The sequence below is a fragment of the Sapajus apella genome, unplaced genomic scaffold, assembly GCF_009761245.1.
Source record: "Sapajus apella isolate SASKATOON/1434 unplaced genomic scaffold, GSC_monkey_1.0 scaffold11, whole genome shotgun sequence".
NCBI classification, from domain to species: domain Eukaryota; kingdom Metazoa; phylum Chordata; class Mammalia; order Primates; family Cebidae; genus Sapajus; species Sapajus apella.
The window spans coordinates 973,090-991,535 of record NW_022436951.1 but is presented as its reverse complement, the minus strand read 5'-3'; the positions used below and the strand labels follow the sequence as shown (position 1 = coordinate 991,535).

Below are 18,446 nucleotides of genomic sequence, written 5' to 3'. Positions count from 1 at the left end.
AGTTGATGGTTTAAATACACAAGTATGTTTCAATTATCTTTAAAACATAGTAATTTGTGTGTTCATTCCTAATAGGGTATATCCAAGGGCAAAAAGAATGTGAAGAATTCTTAAACTCCTCAGTACTGTAATTAAATTGTTAGTTATGTTAATATAATTAGAAATGAAGGTTTTTAGTGTAAGAGAAAAGAGACATATGAAATCAAAGAGTAAAAAGTCTGTAATGTTTGAATGGAAAATAACAATGTGAAGTTATGTTTTCTATATATAAAAGACACTAGAAAGGACTAGAAACATTCCTATCAAAATGAGCCAGGGTTTTCTGGAAATACAGCGAATTCTGGCCTGAGCAGGACAATCAAATGACTGACAAGAAAATTTTTAATTCAGCTAATGAATTATAGAACTAGAATATTAACATTTTATAACTTGTAAGAAAATAATATTCATTGATAAATGCTGTATCTTTGAGGTGAAAAACTTACAGGAAATTTGAATGGATCAGCACAGTGCAATCATTGATCACTCTGAATATTAGAAAATGAAACTGACTTGTGGCTTTCAATCTCAGTACATAATACCTTTTACAAATGTGTTAAAGGCACTATTGAGATGCCATCAAGAGTATCCAGGCCAGCACAGTGGGTCACGCCTGTAATCCCAGTACTTTGGAAGGCCACATCAGGGGAGGATCACTTGAGCCTAGGAGGTCAAGACCAGCCTGGAAAACATGGTGAAACTTTGTCTCTACCAAGAAAAGAATAAAAAGAAGAATATAGAAAAAAAATAATAAGTCCAGAGTGCTCCAGAAAGACCAACCTGTATTTTTGTTTGTTTGTTTTTGTTTTTTTCTGTAAACAAAGGGAAAATAAAGGAGGGGGAGCTATATAATGAAACTTAAGTTGTAAGAGTGTGTGTATTTGATGATTTTAATGAATTAAAATTGCTTGGGTACAGTGTTCTGTTTCCTAAAATGTATTTTTTAGGGATAGATACTGAGATATTTACAGATGATAGGTCTGGGATTTGTTTCAAAGCAATCCAGAATTGGGGGTGTAGTATTAGGTGAATACAGCAACAGAGCAAGATTAACCAGGTGTTGGTAATTGAATCTTGGATATTGGGCACACAAGAGCATATTATTCACTCTCCTTTTATATATGTTCAAAATTTTTCATAATAAAGTTTTCCTCTTTTATTTAACAGATATATTTTTAATACTTTATACTTGAACTGATTTTTTTTTTTTTCTGGCTCTAGTTCTACTTTTTTGCCATCACAGTAAATCACGTCTTAGAAGGTAATGAGAAATGCCATATGGTTAATTTGTGGTTCTTGTCCAGATTGCCTCTCAGAACTGAGGCTGTAATTTTATTGGTTATTGGCACCTACCAACGGCATGCCAAAAAAAAAAAAAAAATAATGAAGCAAACTTGTATGTTACAGAGCCTTAGTTATCAGGCTTTGTTGGATTCTGTTGACATTTAGATATTCAGAGATTTACTTTTTGAATGTATGCATACCCAGTTATACAACAGATAACTTGTAATATGTTCTCTGGTATACTTTCTTACAGCCCTTTTAAAGTAAGCTCAAAGTAAGTAGAATGGACATCTGTATTGAGAATCAAAAAATTCACTAGTGGGATTTCAACACCACCACATTCAGGTTCTCCTAGCGATTTTTTTGCTGCCCTTTTATGAGATACATAGATTAAGCAAATTTTAAATATGCTTATATTTTCGCATAGTGGGTCCAGACTTCTCATTTTGGCATAAGGTTCTTTATAATTGGCCTCCTGACTGCCTCTCTAGTCTGTTTTTGCTGATAAGGCGGGAAAATAAATGGTGAATTGGTGATTGAGGAAACAACACACACAAAACCCCACACGTAGTATGTAGTGCTGAACAGGAAACAGGTGGTTATTAAGCCCAAGATAGTGGCAGAGAGCTGTCGAACCAGCGGAGTCGCCTAAGACCTGGCATAGTGGAAATGATCCCAGAGAGAATATCGAATGAAGTCAGGAAGTCAGCTAGCCGTAGGTTGTAGAAGGGCTCTGTGGTTAGCTGGCTGAGGTTGAGGTCACAGGTTACTAAGGAAGTAATTGTTGACAGGAGCTTCGTACTCGGCTCAGAACCACACACAGCTGGCTCCCCTGGTCCCGGGCCTAACCCTGCCCTGGAGGCGGACTCGCGGGGGAGGCGAGAGGCGGAACGCCCGATGGCTACGGCGGCGGGCGGCGGACCCGCGCAGGAGGCGGACGCACTTGGTGTGCCTCTGCGACGCGTCACCCGTGCTGCGGGCAAGCCATGGCAGGAAGCGAGCCGCGCAGCGGAACTAGCTCCCCGCCGCCGCCCTTCAGCGACTGGGGCCGCCTGGAGGCGGCCATCCTCAGCGGCTGGAGGACCTTCTGGCAGTCAGTGAGCAAGGAGAGGGTGGCGAGGACAGCCTCGCGGGAGGAGGTGGATGAGGCGGCCAGCACCCTGACGCGGCTGCCGGTGAGCGTCGGCCGCAGGCCGCGGAGGACCGTGGGGCCGGCCGGGGCCGGCCCGGGCCGGAGGGACCGCCGTGGGATCTCCCCGGGGTCTAGGGAACTCCTGCGCCCCGGCCTGGGTCTGGCCCGGTCCGTGCAGCCCATTCTTGGCAGTGTAGTCACTGAGACGCTACAGTTGACCAGAAGCGTCTTGGCGTTGACCCTGGTGCTCCACAAGCGGCCCAAACATCTCAGGGAAGCACCTAAACCGGGCCCCTGGAGTGACTAGCCCAACTGCCTTCAGGAGTTCCACCCCAAAACAGGCACATGTGACCAGGACACCCTGAATATCCGTTTACGGAAATGAGACCGTTCCCAGCTTGCTGGTTAACTTGGGAAAGCATTCCAGAGTCCATGTTCCCACAATCTTTGATTCCGAATCATTGTATCAAATCACCTGAAGGGCCAAGGTTTTTACCCTCTCCGAGGACATTCTGCCTGTGGCTGTTATCGTATATTTCAAGAGACAAAACTGCCCCTCAGTTGAAAATAAATAAGTTGCAAGTGCCTCAAGTTACCTCAAGGCCACAAGAATGATATACATAATTTATTGTTAAACTTTGGGGTAGATAGGTAAATGAAGAGAACAGAAGTTATTGAAAATTATTACAATTCTTTGTCTCATTTGGACTATTGACACCTCCCTCCTACATGTATACCAACATGAAGACCGCAGTTTTAGAATGCTTCCAACTTTCTACTCCTTGCAAAAGTTTTTTGTAGCATTTTAGTATTCTATAGAAGAATTAAGACTAAGATGACAAATTTACACACTTTGATTTAGTCTGATGATAAAATCAGAAAATTGTCCACTTGACAGAAGTTTTACTTTGAAGAAGAAATAATTCCCTTAACTAATTTATGTAACAAATTGGTATATCCAAATATCACTGAGGAAAAATTGAAGGAGCTGGTTGTTTTGCTGGAAAAATAACAAGACTGGTTGCTTTTTCAGGAATGTTTCAGTGTTTCAGAAATTAAATCTTTAACAAAACTACCAAAAAAAAATTCAGTTATGATCCTTTGCTGATGGCAGGAAAATAATAGATTTAATTATTAATGGTAGATTTAATTATTAAAAATACTAACTAGTAAGTTGACCTTTTGTTATTTATTTGTTGATTGTGTGATTTATTACCCCAAAAACTATTTTCTTCATTTCTTTTTTTTACCTACTGCTTTCTTCTGTTTCAGATTGATGTACAGCTATATATTTTGTCCTTTCTTTCACCTCATGATCTGTGTCAGCTGGGAAGTACAAATCATTATTGGAACGAAACTGTAAGAGATCCAATTCTGTGGAGATATTTTCTGTTGAGGGATCTTCCTTCTTGGTCTTCTGTTGACTGGAAGTCTCTTCCAGATCTAGAGATCTTAAAAAAACCTATATCTGAGGTCACTGATGGTGCCTTTTTTGACTACATGGCAGTGTAAGTATCTAGTTTTATGAATTAAAAGAAGATATTAAATTTTACTGTATTACTAGTCAGTATCCAAGTTAGTCCTGACCCTGCTACTGATTTGTTGCATAGATTTGGGGTCTAAGTGTTCTCTTGCCAAAACTGGGAGTTGAGTTAAATTACTTCCTTCATAGGACCCTTTCAGCTTTAATATTTTATTATTTCCCTGTGGTGCCTAACCAATATTTCAATAATTATAGGTAGTATAGATAGCAAGAAGTAAAAGACTTCTTAAAATGCTCACGATCTTTAGAACAATTGTCATTTTGTTAAATAAGTAAATACTTTTCCATATCCAGAAAAAGAATGATCAGAGATCCCTGTTCTTTGGCAGGGAAGAAAACCATTCTAAAGGCTCTGAGAAATAAGATTATATTAGCACCAAAAAACACTGACATTTTTTAATATCATGTAGGTGAGATAATTAATGTTACTGAGCAACTGCAGTGTATTGGATTCTACAAGGGATGCTTTCTATGTTTTACTCATTTAATCCTCATACAAGAAGAAGGTATTATCTTGGTATCATGGATATGGAATTAAGGTTCATGGAGGTTATGTGATTTGCCTAAAGTCATGTAGCTTGTAAGGGACTATTCAGATTGGAACCCTATTATGCTACCTCAAAGATATATAATGTCATTGGATCTGGATATAGCCTATTTTACTGAGAAATTCAAATTTAAGGCATTATTTTAAACGTTTTAAAATATTTATTCTTTAAAGATTGTTTTGTTGTGCTAGACTCAGTAGCAACATACAGAATTTTTTCTTTTTTCAAATTTTGAGTTATTCAGAGCCTTCCCTTCTTCTGATACAGTTGTCATTATGTCAAGTGTTGTGAGACTATTTGATCCAAAGGTATGTCATCTGTTATATATAATCTCAGCAAGTGCTGCTGTATCTCACTTGCTAGGCAATGCTTGTACATTGCCCCATAGCTAACCACTGCATGAAGTGTATATGAGGCTGCGGTGTCAGATTTTGCCCAGGGAATAGTAGTGATAGTAACTACCATTTATGGTCATATAATTACTTCTAATTTTTACAACCCTGAGTTATTGCTGTTGCTCAAATAATACACACGAAGAAACTGAAATTCAGGCTCTAAGTGGTTCTTATAACTAAAAGTGGTGAGGCTTGGTCAAGTCTGTCTAGCTTTAAAGATGTTTTTTGTTTGTTTTTTTCCCCTTCATGAGTTACAAGTTTTCTAATAAAAATATTTTGTTAGGTTAGTGATTTCGTTAACCAGCTTGATTTATTTGAAGAGCTTTAGTTTTTATTTTGATTGGAGTAACTTTTAATTTTTGATAAAATGCATAATTGGTACTTTAGAGATTTATAGCCACTTCAAGAAACTGAATTGTTTTACATGATTCTTAGTTTGCTAGGTTTGCTGCAAGGATCATTTGAGACTCCCTCATTTAACTCTTACTGAACTGTCATATTTGAGGCTGTTAGTAGGAGTACTCAAGAAATTTTAAATTTGGTTATATTGGTAGTGTTAGCAATTTTTTGGTTTGTTTGTTTTACCTCTAGGGATATTGTACTAACTATCTGTGTGTAGCTTATTTCTAGCACTGAGTTTCTCAATCTTGGCATTATTGACATTTTGAGCCAAATAATTCTTTGTTCTGGGGCCTGCCCTGTGCATTGTAGGATTAATGTTTAGCAGCATCCTTGGCCTCTACTTGCTCCTTCTCCACTCCCCAGTTGTGGCAGTAAACATGTTGTTCAAACACTGCCAAATGTTCCAGGGGGCAGGGGTAAACTTCCTCAAGTTGAGAACCTTTATGTAGTAAATTTTCACCATTCAATCTTTCCATGAGATAATCTAAATGAAAGATTAGAAAGTAAGTAACCACTTCTTGGGGAAGATTTCCTTAGCTTCTGGGCCACTCCTACTCTCATGGCACCTGGTGCTATTCCCTGTCAGAGCACTCCACATACATGTTATAAAGGTGTCTATTCTCCATTGTCCTCCTGGAGGATTGGGACTATGTAATCACTGTATCCCTTGTGTCTAGCAAGTACTCAATAAATTATATACTGTTGAATGAATAACTGGCTGTTTTCTGTGTTACTGTTCTAATTGTGACAATTTTTTACAGCTATAAAATGTGCTGTCCATATACAAGAAAAGCTTCAAAAACCAGCCGTCCTATGTATGGAGCTGTCACCTCATTTTTACACTCCCTGATCATTCAGAATGAACCACGATTTGCTATGTTTGGACCAGGTTTGGAAGAACTGAATACCTCTTTGGTGTTGAGCTTGATGTCTTCGGAGGAATTTTGCCCAACAGCTGGTTTGCCTCAGAGGCAAATTGATGGTAATTTTCATGTTAATCTACAGTTATTTCAAATACTTTGAGCTTGGCATTCTTGTTAAAAAGAAAGAAATTCATTTTTAATTATTTGCTATAATGAAATATAGTATTTTGGTTATTGGGACCCCCACCAGGTTCCACTGGACTGACAGAATTAATTTACCTACTATAAGAAAGCTTCTTCTTAATTCCTCAAATTTGTACAATCCAGACTTTAAAATTATGTGAAAGTAAATTATTTGTTGCCAGGATATTGTGTAGTGAGATACAATATTTATCATATTTGAAAAAAGCAGAAAAAACAATTCAGCATCTGTGTGCAAAGTGTTTTGATATATATTGGAATTCAAAAGAATTAAATCATCACCTTCCCCTCTTTCTATTAGAAAAAAACACCACAACACATAAGTATTTGGCAAGGCAAGATAAATAGTAAATATAAGTGATAATAAAATTTAGCCTTTGCTTTACTTATTTATTGAGAGCCAGCCCCTAATAGTGAGATAGATGATGGGGATGCAGAGATTTAGAACAATATCTGTGTCTGCCTTCAAGATACTTGGTGTAGGTGAGGACATAAACAAGTATACAGATAATTAGACTATGATATAATTAGCTCCTGGGTAGAAAGGTAATGGTAAAAGAAGGCTCCATATTGAAGATGAAGTCTCATATGAGTCACTAGGGTGAGTAGTTGCAGGCCATCACAAAAAGAGAGTAAAGGTGTTCCAGGCAGAGAGAACTACATTTCTAAAAGCACAAAGCTCTGGATGTGGAGGACACATTTGAATTATCACTGTGTATCTAGAAAGAGTAGAACTATGTGAAAAGACACATATGTACCATGCTTAAGCATTTGGGAGCTGTTGAAGGATTTTAAGTAGAGGATTGAAATGATCAAGATTGCATTTTAGAAAGGTTACTCAGGCTCCCAAGTGAAGAATTGATTAGAAGGGGCTAAAGATATGGAGACCCATTAAGAAGCCACTGCAGGCCAAGCATGGTGGCTCACGCCTGTAATCCCAGCACTTTGGGAGGCCAAGGGAGGCGGATCATGAGGTCAAGAGATCGAGACCATCCTGGCCAACAGGGTGAAACCCCATCTCTACTAAAAAGACAAAAATTAGCTGGGCATGGTGGCGTGCGCCTGTAGTCCTAGCTACTCGGGAGGCTGAGGCAGGAGAATTGCTTGAACCTGGGAGGTGGAGGTTACAGTGAGCTGAAATTGTGCCACTGCACTCCAGCCTGGCACCTGGCAATGGAGCAAGACTCTGTCTCAAAAAAAAAAAAAAAAAAAAAAGAAGCCACTGTAATATTGTGATTAAAATATGAAGAGGATCTGAACTCTAAGTCACTGTTAGTGAAGATGAGAGAAGAGAATGAATAGTAAGGATATAAAATTGACAGAATGACTGTATTAGCAGTAATAAGGATGGCTCCAGGTTTCTGACTTGAGTTTTGTGTTGGATGATACAGGATTCACTAGGCTAAGGGAGAAGTAAGAGAAACTTGGAAGGGGACAGTTAATGGTAAGATCTGTAGAGAGAGAATGGCAGCTATTATTTGGAATGTGTGTTGATTTTTGATAACTCTATGAAAGATCCAAGTAGAGATACCTACTATAAGCAAATCCACTAGAACAGAAGCTCCATGAAGGTAAGAATTTTGTCCACTTTATTTTTAGCTATATCTGTGGTGCCAGGCACAGAGAAGGCATTCTCTGTGTATTTGGTGAATGGGTGAATGACTTTCTGGATTACTATATGCATGTATCTCACAAGGGCAAAGATCTGGGATAGAAACTGAGATTTGGGAGTCATATGGAGTCCCCATGGACTGGAAGTTTTTGAGGATGAGAGGAAGATTGGAGATGGGTGCTGAAATCTTCAGTTTATGCTTGGGGGAAGTGATTATTAAATAGAGATTCATAAATAATAACGACAAGGAAGGAAAGAGTGCTATAGCTGAATGATGTGTTTCTCAAGCAGAAGGAGTTTTTTAGAAGGTTGATGAATAATGGTTGAGACATGGCATTGGGAGTTGAGAGAACTTCAATCCCACCTCTTTACCCCAAGTTTTGAGAAAATAAGTGTCTTTCTACTTGAGAGTTCACTTCAGGAGAAGCCTGACCTGGGAGCAGGCCAGTTTCAAGTAGGGGCATTAGGTCAAAGGAACACTTCAAGAAGATGTTGAGGAAATGGGGAAGTTTGATTATTATAAAATGGCAATCCATTTTCCAGAAAGCAGCTGACATGATTGTTTTAAAATGTCAATTTGTGCCTCACACTCAGCAAGGTGAGAGAATATGGGGTTACATCGTTGGCAAAGAAGGGCAGAACAGTATGGGGACTATATTGGACTGAAGTTAGATGTGTTGCGAGGATAATCTCTGGGAGTACAGCTGATGAAAACAAAGATCAGAAACATGGTAAATTTAGATTCTGTGGTCTCTGTGAAACATGTACCTGACCTGGTGGCTGGAGGACTAGGATCACATGGCCTGGGATGGTTGCAGTCCTAGCACTTAAGAGCCCTAAACATATATTGCCTAAATGGTGACATGAGATGGTATGGCATAGCTTATTTAAACAAATAAATTGGTTATAATGCAGGAATTCAGACTATGAAAGGCTGGAGTAGTCTCTAATGATGTTAGTAGGGGCCAGATATTAAGGTTTTGTTTCTTCGTCTGAAGAGCAATAGCTTGGTAGAGAAGACACTTAATTAGATACCATTATTAGAAAATTCTTCCAGCTGCTGTCAGAAGAAACGATAATAGGAGACTGGTGAGAAGTGATTGCAGAGGTCTGGGTGAGTGATGATGACAGTTTAAAGTGTAGCCATGGGGATGCAGAGAACTGAACAGATCTAAAAGAACATTTATATAGCAGGATGAAATATAGCCATGGAGGCCCAGAAGGGTCTTTCAAGGAGGCAAAAGGAGAACCAGCCACTTGGTGTTAACACAGCCCAAGGAAAGAAGAGGTTAAGTAAGAAGAACATATAACAGTGAACTAATGATTTAGATATAAAGCAGTAAGAAGCTAATATTTAGCACCTGTGATTTACTAGTCACCTTACTGGGAGTTTTACATATGTGATCTTATTTAATCTTCCCAATAAGCCTAGGAAGAATATATTACCTCTGCTTCTTTTTGGTGTCAAACTGAGGGAGACAAATACATGGCTGTAAGTGAGAAATTCAGGATTATAATCCAACTCTGTTGAATTCTAAATTTCAGTATCTTCAGTATTTTCTCAATTTACTAAAGTGCTTTTGGCGATTCCTCATTAATTTATTTTTTGAGACAAGGTGTCTGTTGCCCAGGCTGGAGTACAGTGGCATGATCATGGCTCACTGCAGCCTTGAACTCCCTGGCTCAAATGATCCTCCTACTTCAGCCTCCCAAGTAGCTTGGAAAAAGGCATGTGCCACCATGCCTGGCTAATTGTTTTGTATTTTTTTTGGAGAGATGAGGTTCTCACCATGTTGCCTAGGTTGGTCTTGAACTCCTGGCCTCAAGTGAATATCCCACCTCAGCCTCCCAAATTGCTGGGATTACAGGTGTGAGCCACTATGCCTGGCTCTGCATCAATTTAAAAACAGCTTTTCATAGGGGGAAAAAGACACTTTAATTGAATGTATACGTGGATTATTAGACTAATGGAGAAACATAAAAGTGTGAAAATGAGTCTTAGTCTTGAGGATAAATAGTAATAGCTGCTATGATGCAGCTGCTACTGATAAGATGATAAAGTTGATGATAGTGATGATGATATAAGAAGGACTGTTACAAGCATAGCAGTTTTTTCTTCTTTCTCTGTATTTTTATTACCATGTGAATGAAAATTACATACAGCATCTTTTTCTTCAATGTAAGCATTTCATTTTATTTCAAATCTATGTATACGTTGTCATACAGTTTTTTTCTTTGCTCTTTTTGCTTTCACTGGGTAATTTTCAGTCTGATCTTTTGCTATTTTTATTAATGACTCGTTTGGATAACTGTGATTTTCTATTTTAGGTATTGGATCAGGTGTCAATTTTCAGTTGAGCAGCCAACATAAATTCAACATTTTGATCTTGTATTCAACTACCAGGTAAGGCTACCTACTTGATGGCTTAACTGAAACATCAGAACTAAAACATTTTAGGGGGTGGATCCTGTTTAGTGTCTTTATATTCTATCTTTACAACTTTTTTCTAGAAAGGAAAGAGATAGAGCAAGGGAAGAGCATACAAGTGCAGTTAACAAGATGTTCAGTCGACAGAATGAAGGTGATGATCAACAAGGAAGCCGGTATAGTGTGATTCCGCAAATTCAGAAAGTGTGTGAAGTTGTAGATGGGTTCATCTATGTTGCAAATGGTGAAGCTCATAAAAGTAAGCACTCATATATATACATACATACACACACACACACACACACACATATATATATATATATATATATATATTTAAGCATCACTGCATTGTTCTTTTCAAAGCAAATAAAAAATACCTTTTTAGTTTTTAATTGTGGCTTCTTAAGAATATGATGGCTAATTTTATCAATGTGATTTTCTGACCCTTACTATTAATAGTGGGTTCTAACACTTTGGTGTGCATTAGGATCACCTAAGGAGCTTGTTAAACATGTTAACAAGCTGATTCCTACCCTGGTGGATTTTATTCCTAGATTTGGGCTGTGTGAATTAGATTTGGAAATCTGTTTTTTAAAAGCATCCAGGGAGTTCTAATGCATTCCAGAGTTTGTTACTACAGCTATACAATATTTTTTTGTTGTACGCTTCTGCATTTTATTTTCTTTTGATACGGACATTTTGTCTGCTTCTGGCTTTATTCAAATAATCTATGCAAATAACTATGAACAATTTTACCTTGTGTTTTATCCAAATAGTAGAGAGATGTGATAGTGGGGTGTTAAGTAGATTAGTTGAGAACACTGTCCATATAGTCTGAATAATTGCCATTCAGAATGCTATTTGTGTGTGAAATTAAAATATCATTGGGACATGAGCCAGTATTATAATATCTTTCCCAAATCCTTTGTGATCAAGGTAGAATATAAATATATAATATACTGTATATATATTATAGTTCTTTATCTAATACACTGGTTTGAATTTCTGTTGAATTTATTTTCCCTGTGATCTGTTAGGCATGGAAGCATTATACTTTGCAATTACTTTCTGTTATTACAGGGCGGTCTATAAAATGAAAACTTAGAAGCCAAATAAAAGATGAGTTCATTTAACAAGTAGTTTTTTAGTTCCTACAGGCATGTTGCAGTTACAGTTGGGAACTAAAACAGATACAGCCTCTACTTTTATCTAGTTTTCCAATCTGCTTCCTATATCATCCTATAAAACAAGCAGACAAAAAATAAATTTATAAACATTACAAGACATAAAGACACTATACCCACTTATCAGCTTTTTCCCACTGGCCTCTACTAGATGCTCATGTAAAAGGTTAGTGATAGGGCAGCAGACCTATGAGTGCCCTCCTTGGTAGTATAGGCATGCATGTGATGACCAGCTGCTACTTGGAGACAGTTATATCTTCCTACTTTCTATATCCTTTTCTCAATGAAGCCAAAGTTGTTTTCCACAGACAAAAGTTGACTGCTGCTGTCTCAAGAGAGATAAAAACAAAAGCTGCCTTAGGGGAGGAATAGGAATCCCACTTGTACCAAGGATCTTGCGCTGATAGAAGTTAAATGTTTGCTGACTCTGGAGGAGAGGCAGGAAACTTACAGTGGAGACCTTTCTACCAATACAGGGCAGAATTCAGCAGTCATGCTGGAACACTGAGAAAGCTCCCACCACTGAGACTCAGGTGCACAGGGCCTACCTAAGGCCTGAGGCTGGGATAAGAAATCTCCATGTCCCTACCAATTAAGGAGCAATAGCAGACTACTGCAGGGATGGGGGAAAGGCATGGAGAGGCTCTCCCTGCCCCTCTCCCATGGCCCCCATAGCACAGTTACAAGATCTGCTGAAAGGTGAGGAACAAGTAGAAACTCTAAGAAACACTGGCACTCCAGTTCCCTTACTGAGAACAAGATAGCAGCAGCATGCTGCTGAAAGAATTTAAAGTCTATGTGTTAAAGTTAACTATAGCAATAAAAGCCAAACCAGCTCAACTACAGACTAGTTTGACTCAACATACTGAATGAATAGCCTAACTGAAGAATTATGATGCCTGTTTTTAAGAATAAATTCTCTTTACTTCAGTCTCTACTGCTTTTCTACATAAAACACTTAACATTAAATCTAAAAATTATAAGATACACACAAAATCAAAATGAATGACACATTGCCATGAGATGAGGCAGTCAGTTGAACTAGACACAGAAATGGTCTGGATATTGGTATTTTCAGAAAGGGACATTAAAATAACTATGATTAAGAGATCCAGGTCAGGTGTGGTGGCTCTGGAAGGCCAAGGTGGGCAGATCATTTGAGCCCAGGAGTTCGAGACCAGACTGGGCAACATGACAAAATTCCGCCTCTTCCAAAAAATATGAAAAATTAGGCATGGTGGCATGCGCCTGTAGTTTCAGCTACTTGGGAGGCTGAGGCAGGAGAATGGCTTGAGCCTGGGAAGCAGAGGTCGCAGTGAGCTGAGGTCGTGCCACTGCATTCCAGCCTGGGCGACAGAGCGAGACTCCCCACACACAAAAAAGTTAGAGCGAGAGATCTAGTGGAAAAGGTGGGCAATATGTGTGAACAGATAGATTTTTCAGCAAAGAAAAGGAAGCTGCTTTGAAAAAATAAAATGAGAATGCAAGATATGAAAATATGACAACAGATGAATAGTTCCTTCAGTGGGCTTATTAGCAAAGGAAAGAATCATTGAACATGAAGATAAGTCACTCAGAATTATCCAGATTAAAACACAAAGAGAAAAAAGAGCAAGGAACAGAGTGTCTAAGAGTTGGGGGAATCTATCCAGTGACCTAACTCAGGGTTCCGGAAACTTTCTTAAAGGGACAGACAGTAAATATTGTAGGCTTAGAAGCCATACAGTTTTTTGTTTGTTTGTTTGGTTTTGTTTTTGTTTTTTTTTTACAATCACTTAGCTCTGCTATTACAGTACAAAAGCAGCAGAGACAATATGTAAATGAATGGACAGACTGTTTTCCAATAAAGATTTATTTAGAAAAATTGACCCACAGAATGTAGTATGCTGACCCCCGATCTAACTTATCTGTAATTGGGAGTCCCAAAACATGAAGGGAGAGAGAACAGGAGAAAAGGAATTTTTGAACAGATAATGGCCAAAATTATGGAAAGACAACAAACCACAGATTGAAGATGTTCAGAGAACTCCAAGCATTAAATATAAAGAAAAATATATCAAGGTACATCATAGTCAAACTGATAAAAATCAGTGATAAAGAGAACTTCTTTAGGGCAGTCAGAGAAAATGAAAACATTCATATAGAAGGCCAAGACAATAATGACAGCAAATTTCCTGACAGAATTGCTATAGGATAGAAAGCAATAAAGAGACATCTTTATGATACTGCAAGGGGGAAAAATCCTGTATCTAGTAAAAAATGTTTTTTGAAAATAAAGGCAATGTCAAGACCTTTTTAGACAAACAAAAGTTCAGTGTCTTAGTTCATTTACACCACTGTAACAGAATACACCAAACCTGTATATCAATGCATTTCTGTTTTTAGATTATGGAGACACCAGAATGGTACTGTGATTTTTTTCCACTGCTAGCTTCACCTAAATTCCTGTTCGCCCAAGACTACTTAGTATAATTTTATTACAGATCAATAAGTGAATTTTTAAAGAACAGAAATTTATTTTTCGCAGTTTTGGACACCAGGAAGTCCAAGATTAAGGTACCAGCCTCTGGTTTCTTGTGAGTGCCTTTCTTGCTGATTTCCTACACAGCAGAAGGCAGAAAGGGAAACGGGAGACAAACATTGCATTCTCACAGGACGGAAGAGGGAAAGATAGGGCTACATGCCTTTTTTAATGGTAATATTAATCTACTCATGACAGTAGAGCCCTTATTACCTAAACAACTCCCAAAGACACTCCTTCCCCAACACTGTTGCATTGGGGGTTAAATGTCCAACACATGAATTTTGAGAAACACATTCGAACCACAGCACTGAGAAAACTATCAACAGATCTTCACTATAAGAAATTTTAAAGGAAGCTCTTCAGGCAGAATAATATGATAACACATGGAAATCTGCATCTACTGAAAAAGATGAAGACTCCTGGGATGGTAACAATGTAGCTATATATTAAAGGTTTTTTTCTAATTTTAATTAAAAAAAAACAAACAGTATATTATGCATGTAGGACATTTTAAAGAAAAATATGTGATAATCGAATGTATCATGGAAGAGAGAATGTCGAAGTATATTATTGTAAGTTTCTTCTATATGTGAAATGGCATAATATTTAAAGGTAGACTGTTATAAATTAAAAATATGTGTTATAAATACTTGAACAACTACTAAAAAATGTATAATGAAGGTATAACTAAATAAACCAGTAGTGGATATAAAATGGAACCATTAAAAAACAGTCTAAAAGAAGGAAGGCAAAGAGAGAAGAAGGAGCGAAGAACATATGGATGAGTCAAAATCTAAGACATAGGATAGATTTAAATGCACGTTGTTGATAAATACATTACATGTTTATTCATTTTCAATTGCTATTAACAAATTACCTCAAATTTAATGGCTTGAAACAACATCTATTTTTTAGCTCACAGTTCTTTATGTCAGAAGTCTGAACATGGTAGTACTGAGTTCTCTGCATAGGGCCTCATGGGATAAAATTTGTGTATCATATGGTTGCATCCCTTTCTGTAGGCTCTGGGAAATAATTTGCTTCCAAGATCATTCAAGTTATTGGCTGAATTCAGTTCCTTATTGTTGTAGGACTGACCTTCCTGTTTTCTTGCTAGCTGTCAGCTGGTGGATGCTATCAGCTTCTATAGGTCACCTATATTTCTTGCCATGTGACTCCCTCCATCTTCCAATCCAGCAATGAAGAATCTACCCTGCATTGAATCTTTCAACAGGAAGAGCTGCTTCTAAGAGCTCACCTGATTAGGCCAGACTCAATGAGGATAACGTCTCTTTTTTAAAGTCAACGGTGTCTTAAAGCCTAATCATGGGCATGATGCCCCATCTTATTTGTAGGTTCTTTAGACACTCAAGGAGAAAACGATTATGCAAGGGTTTGGAACACTGAAGTTATCTTAAAATTCTGCCTACCACAAAGTGCAAATAGTCTAAACACTCCAATAGAAGGCTGGGATTGTTGGTTTCCATAAAAAAACTAAACAACTATATGCCTGTATTTTGAAAGTAAGTCCTTTGAATTAAAGGGTAGTGACATCTACAGAATTTGTGAAAGGAAATACCTGTATCGAACATTTTTGCTTTTAGACTATGGAGACATCTGAAGAGTACTGTTATTTTTTTTCCCCTCAATTTATGTTTGGATCCTGGTAAATTTTTTGTTCCCTTGCTTTGTTAGTTTTTTATTATTTTCAAAACTATAAAAAGTAATGCAAATTAAGGGTTTTTGCTTACATTCCTTAGGACATAAATGGCAAGATGAATTTTCTCATATTATGGCAATGACAGATCCAGCTTTTGGGTCTTCAGGAAGACCATTGTTGGTTTTATCTTGTATTTCTCAAGGGGATGTTAAAAGAATGCCCTGTTTTTATTTGGCCCATGAGCTGCGTCTGAATCTTCTAAATCACCCGTGGCTGGTAAGATCATTTATTCTCTAGTGATAGAAATTTTATTTTGCCCTCTGTTTTCTATTTTATTATTTTTTTTTCTATTCATCTTCTTTAAGAAAATGACATTCTAAGTCAATTTTAATAGCTTAATCTATGGGAGCTATTTGATTGGCAATAATAAATGTTAGCTGATCAATTGTTTCTTATTTGCCTCTTTTCTCATGGAAAAAGTGAGATTACAATTGGGGATTTTTTTTTCTCTTTTTGTTTTTTGCTTTTGTTTTTTTGAGACCGGGTCTCACTTTGTCGCCCAGGCTGGAGTGCAGTGGCACCATCACAGCTTGCTGCAGCCTCAACCTCTCAGGCTCAGGCAATCCCTCCACCTCAGCCTCCCAGGTAGCTGGGACTACAGGTATGTGCCAGCACACCCAGATAATTTTTTGTATTTTTTGTAGAGATGGGGTTTCTCTATGTTGTGCAGGCTAATCTCGAATTCCTAGGTTCAAGCCATCTGCCTGCCTGCCTTGGTGTCCCAAAGTACTGGGATTAGGTGTGAGCCACCACGCCCGGCCAGGTTGTTTTTTTAGATGACACTATTATAGTTTTCTTCAACATCAATGTATTATGCTTTATGGAACATCAAAGGTATATGTTCCATCTTATAGTTTATTGCTTTCTAAAATTTATTTTATTTTATTTTTTTTGAGACAGAGTCTCGCTCTGACACCCAGGCTGGAGTGCAGTGGCGCAATTTTGGCTCACTGTAACCTCTGCCTCCTGGGTTCAAGTGATTCTCATGCCTCAGCCTCCCAAGTAGTTGGGATTACAGGCATGTGCTACTATGCCTGGCTAATTTTTGTATTTTTAGTAGAGATGGGGTTTTACCATGTTGGCCAGGCTGGTTTCAGACTCTTGGCCTCAAGTGGTCTGCCCACCTTGGCTTCCCAAAGTGCTGGGATTATAGGCATGAGCCACCATGCCCAGCCCTAAAATATATTTTAATTATGGCATCCTTTCTTCAAACGAATCCTGACATGAAAACCCCTGGTTAAAACAGATAAAGAAAAATTAAAGTTGGAAACACTTTTGCGGAAGAAGTGAGAGGATTTTCTTTGTTCCCCTTCCATCTCTTCCCTGGAGCTCCAAAGACTCTTTGGAATGAAGTTTGAAAACTACTAATAAAGTTTACCCTTCTGAATGGTGGGAGTTTTAGCTTTACCATTAGGTGGAGTGGCAGTCTTCCAGACACATTTTTGCAATATGATGTCACACATATGACTAGCTGGGTCACTAAAACATGTTTTAGTCTTCAAAGTAGATCCTTTGGATGATTTTTTCCCCTCTAATATATGCATGCATGTCACAGAAATGGTAGTTCTTTCCATTTCCAAAACTGAATTCCAAGGCAAATAAGCCTTATGTTGGTAGTAGTTATAAGAGAGATAATCTTAATTTTATCTAAGTGCTCTACAGAAGAAAACTTGAACAGCTTATCCTGAGTTTATTGGAATTTTTAAGTTCTATTCTCTTTTTAGTGTCCAGAAAAATGTCCCTCCTACTCATAAGATTTTGGATTAAGTTTCATACTAACAATATTCTTTCTTATATGTTCATAGGTCCAGGATATAGAGGCTGAAACGCTAACTGGTTTTTTGAATGGCATTGAGTGGATTCTTGAAGAAGTAGAATCTAAGCGTGCAAGATGATTCTCCCTTCAGACTTTGGGAACTGAAACCATTTGAAATTTGTTACTAAGGTCATGATATGGATATTTGCTCAGTCAGCCTACCTTGTCCTGCCTTTTCGCAGATGGGCTTTAAATTGGACAGCTATAACTGCTGTGTTTTTTATATTATTTTTACTCTTTACCATAAATCAATTATAAGAAAAGCGTTTCAATTCTAGTATTTAGCCCCAAAATTAACCTTAAAAAATTTTTTTGGTAATTTTTATATTTTCTTTCTTTTAAAAAATATTAAATTCCTGAAAAAACAAGTTTGTGCCTCTCATTCCTTGAGTTTCTATTCTTTTGGGTACAAAGATTGCCTTAGTGAGTAATAGCAAATTTGCTAAGCTTTCCATTCAGTCTTTTCAAGGGTTCATAAGTGGTTATCGGAAAAGAAATTTTTATCTATTCTTTTTTTTTTTTTTTTTTTGAGACGGAGTTTCGCTCTTGTTACCCAGGCTGGAGTGCAATGGCGAGATCTCGGCTCACCGCAACCTCTGCCTCCTGGGTTCAGGCAATTCTCCTGCCTCAGCCTCCTGAGAAGCTGGGATTACAGGCACACGCCACCATGCCCAGCTGATTTTTTGTATTTTTAGTAGAGACGGGGTTTCACCATGTTGACCAGGATGGTCTCGATCTCTTGACCTCGTGATCCA

The 18,446-nt window shown here is 37.9% G+C and overlaps 1 protein-coding gene across 3 annotated transcripts; it reads left to right on the top strand.

Annotated features, from left to right (window-relative positions):
- Nucleotides 1-1,809: 1,809 nt before the first annotated feature.
- On the top strand, nucleotides 1,810-18,047 carry FBXO4 (F-box protein 4). Of its 3 annotated transcripts, XM_032278850.1 has the most exons (7): nucleotides 1,928-2,498; nucleotides 3,728-3,963; nucleotides 6,105-6,325; nucleotides 10,348-10,423; nucleotides 10,531-10,706; nucleotides 15,916-16,091; nucleotides 17,681-18,047. In XM_032278850.1, the coding sequence occupies exons 1-7, from the start codon at nucleotides 2,310-2,312 to the stop codon at nucleotides 17,768-17,770; spliced, it is 1,164 nt and encodes a 387-aa protein (XP_032134741.1). In that variant the 5' UTR covers nucleotides 1,928-2,309; the 3' UTR covers nucleotides 17,771-18,047. The 3 variants fall into 3 exon arrangements, with proteins under 3 accessions (XP_032134742.1, XP_032134743.1, XP_032134741.1); XM_032278851.1 differs by lacking the exons at nucleotides 15,916-16,091; nucleotides 17,681-18,047 and adding an exon at nucleotides 10,755-11,580 and having other exon boundaries at nucleotides 1,810-2,498; nucleotides 10,531-10,718; XM_032278852.1 differs by lacking the exons at nucleotides 15,916-16,091; nucleotides 17,681-18,047 and adding an exon at nucleotides 14,017-15,909 and having other exon boundaries at nucleotides 1,822-2,498.
- Nucleotides 18,048-18,446: the final 399 nt, after the last annotated feature.

Coding starts and splice junctions, on each gene's coding strand:
- FBXO4 (XM_032278850.1), top strand. CDS start 2,310: ATGGCAGGAAGCGAGCCGCGCAGCGGAACTAGCTCCCCGCCGCCGCCC. Junction 10,424..10,530: donor ATCTTGTATTCAACTACCAG/GTAAGGCTACCT, acceptor ACTTTTTTCTAG/AAAGGAAAGAGATAGAGCAA. Junction 10,707..15,915: donor AAATGGTGAAGCTCATAAAA/GTAAGCACTCAT, acceptor TACATTCCTTAG/GACATAAATGGCAAGATGAA.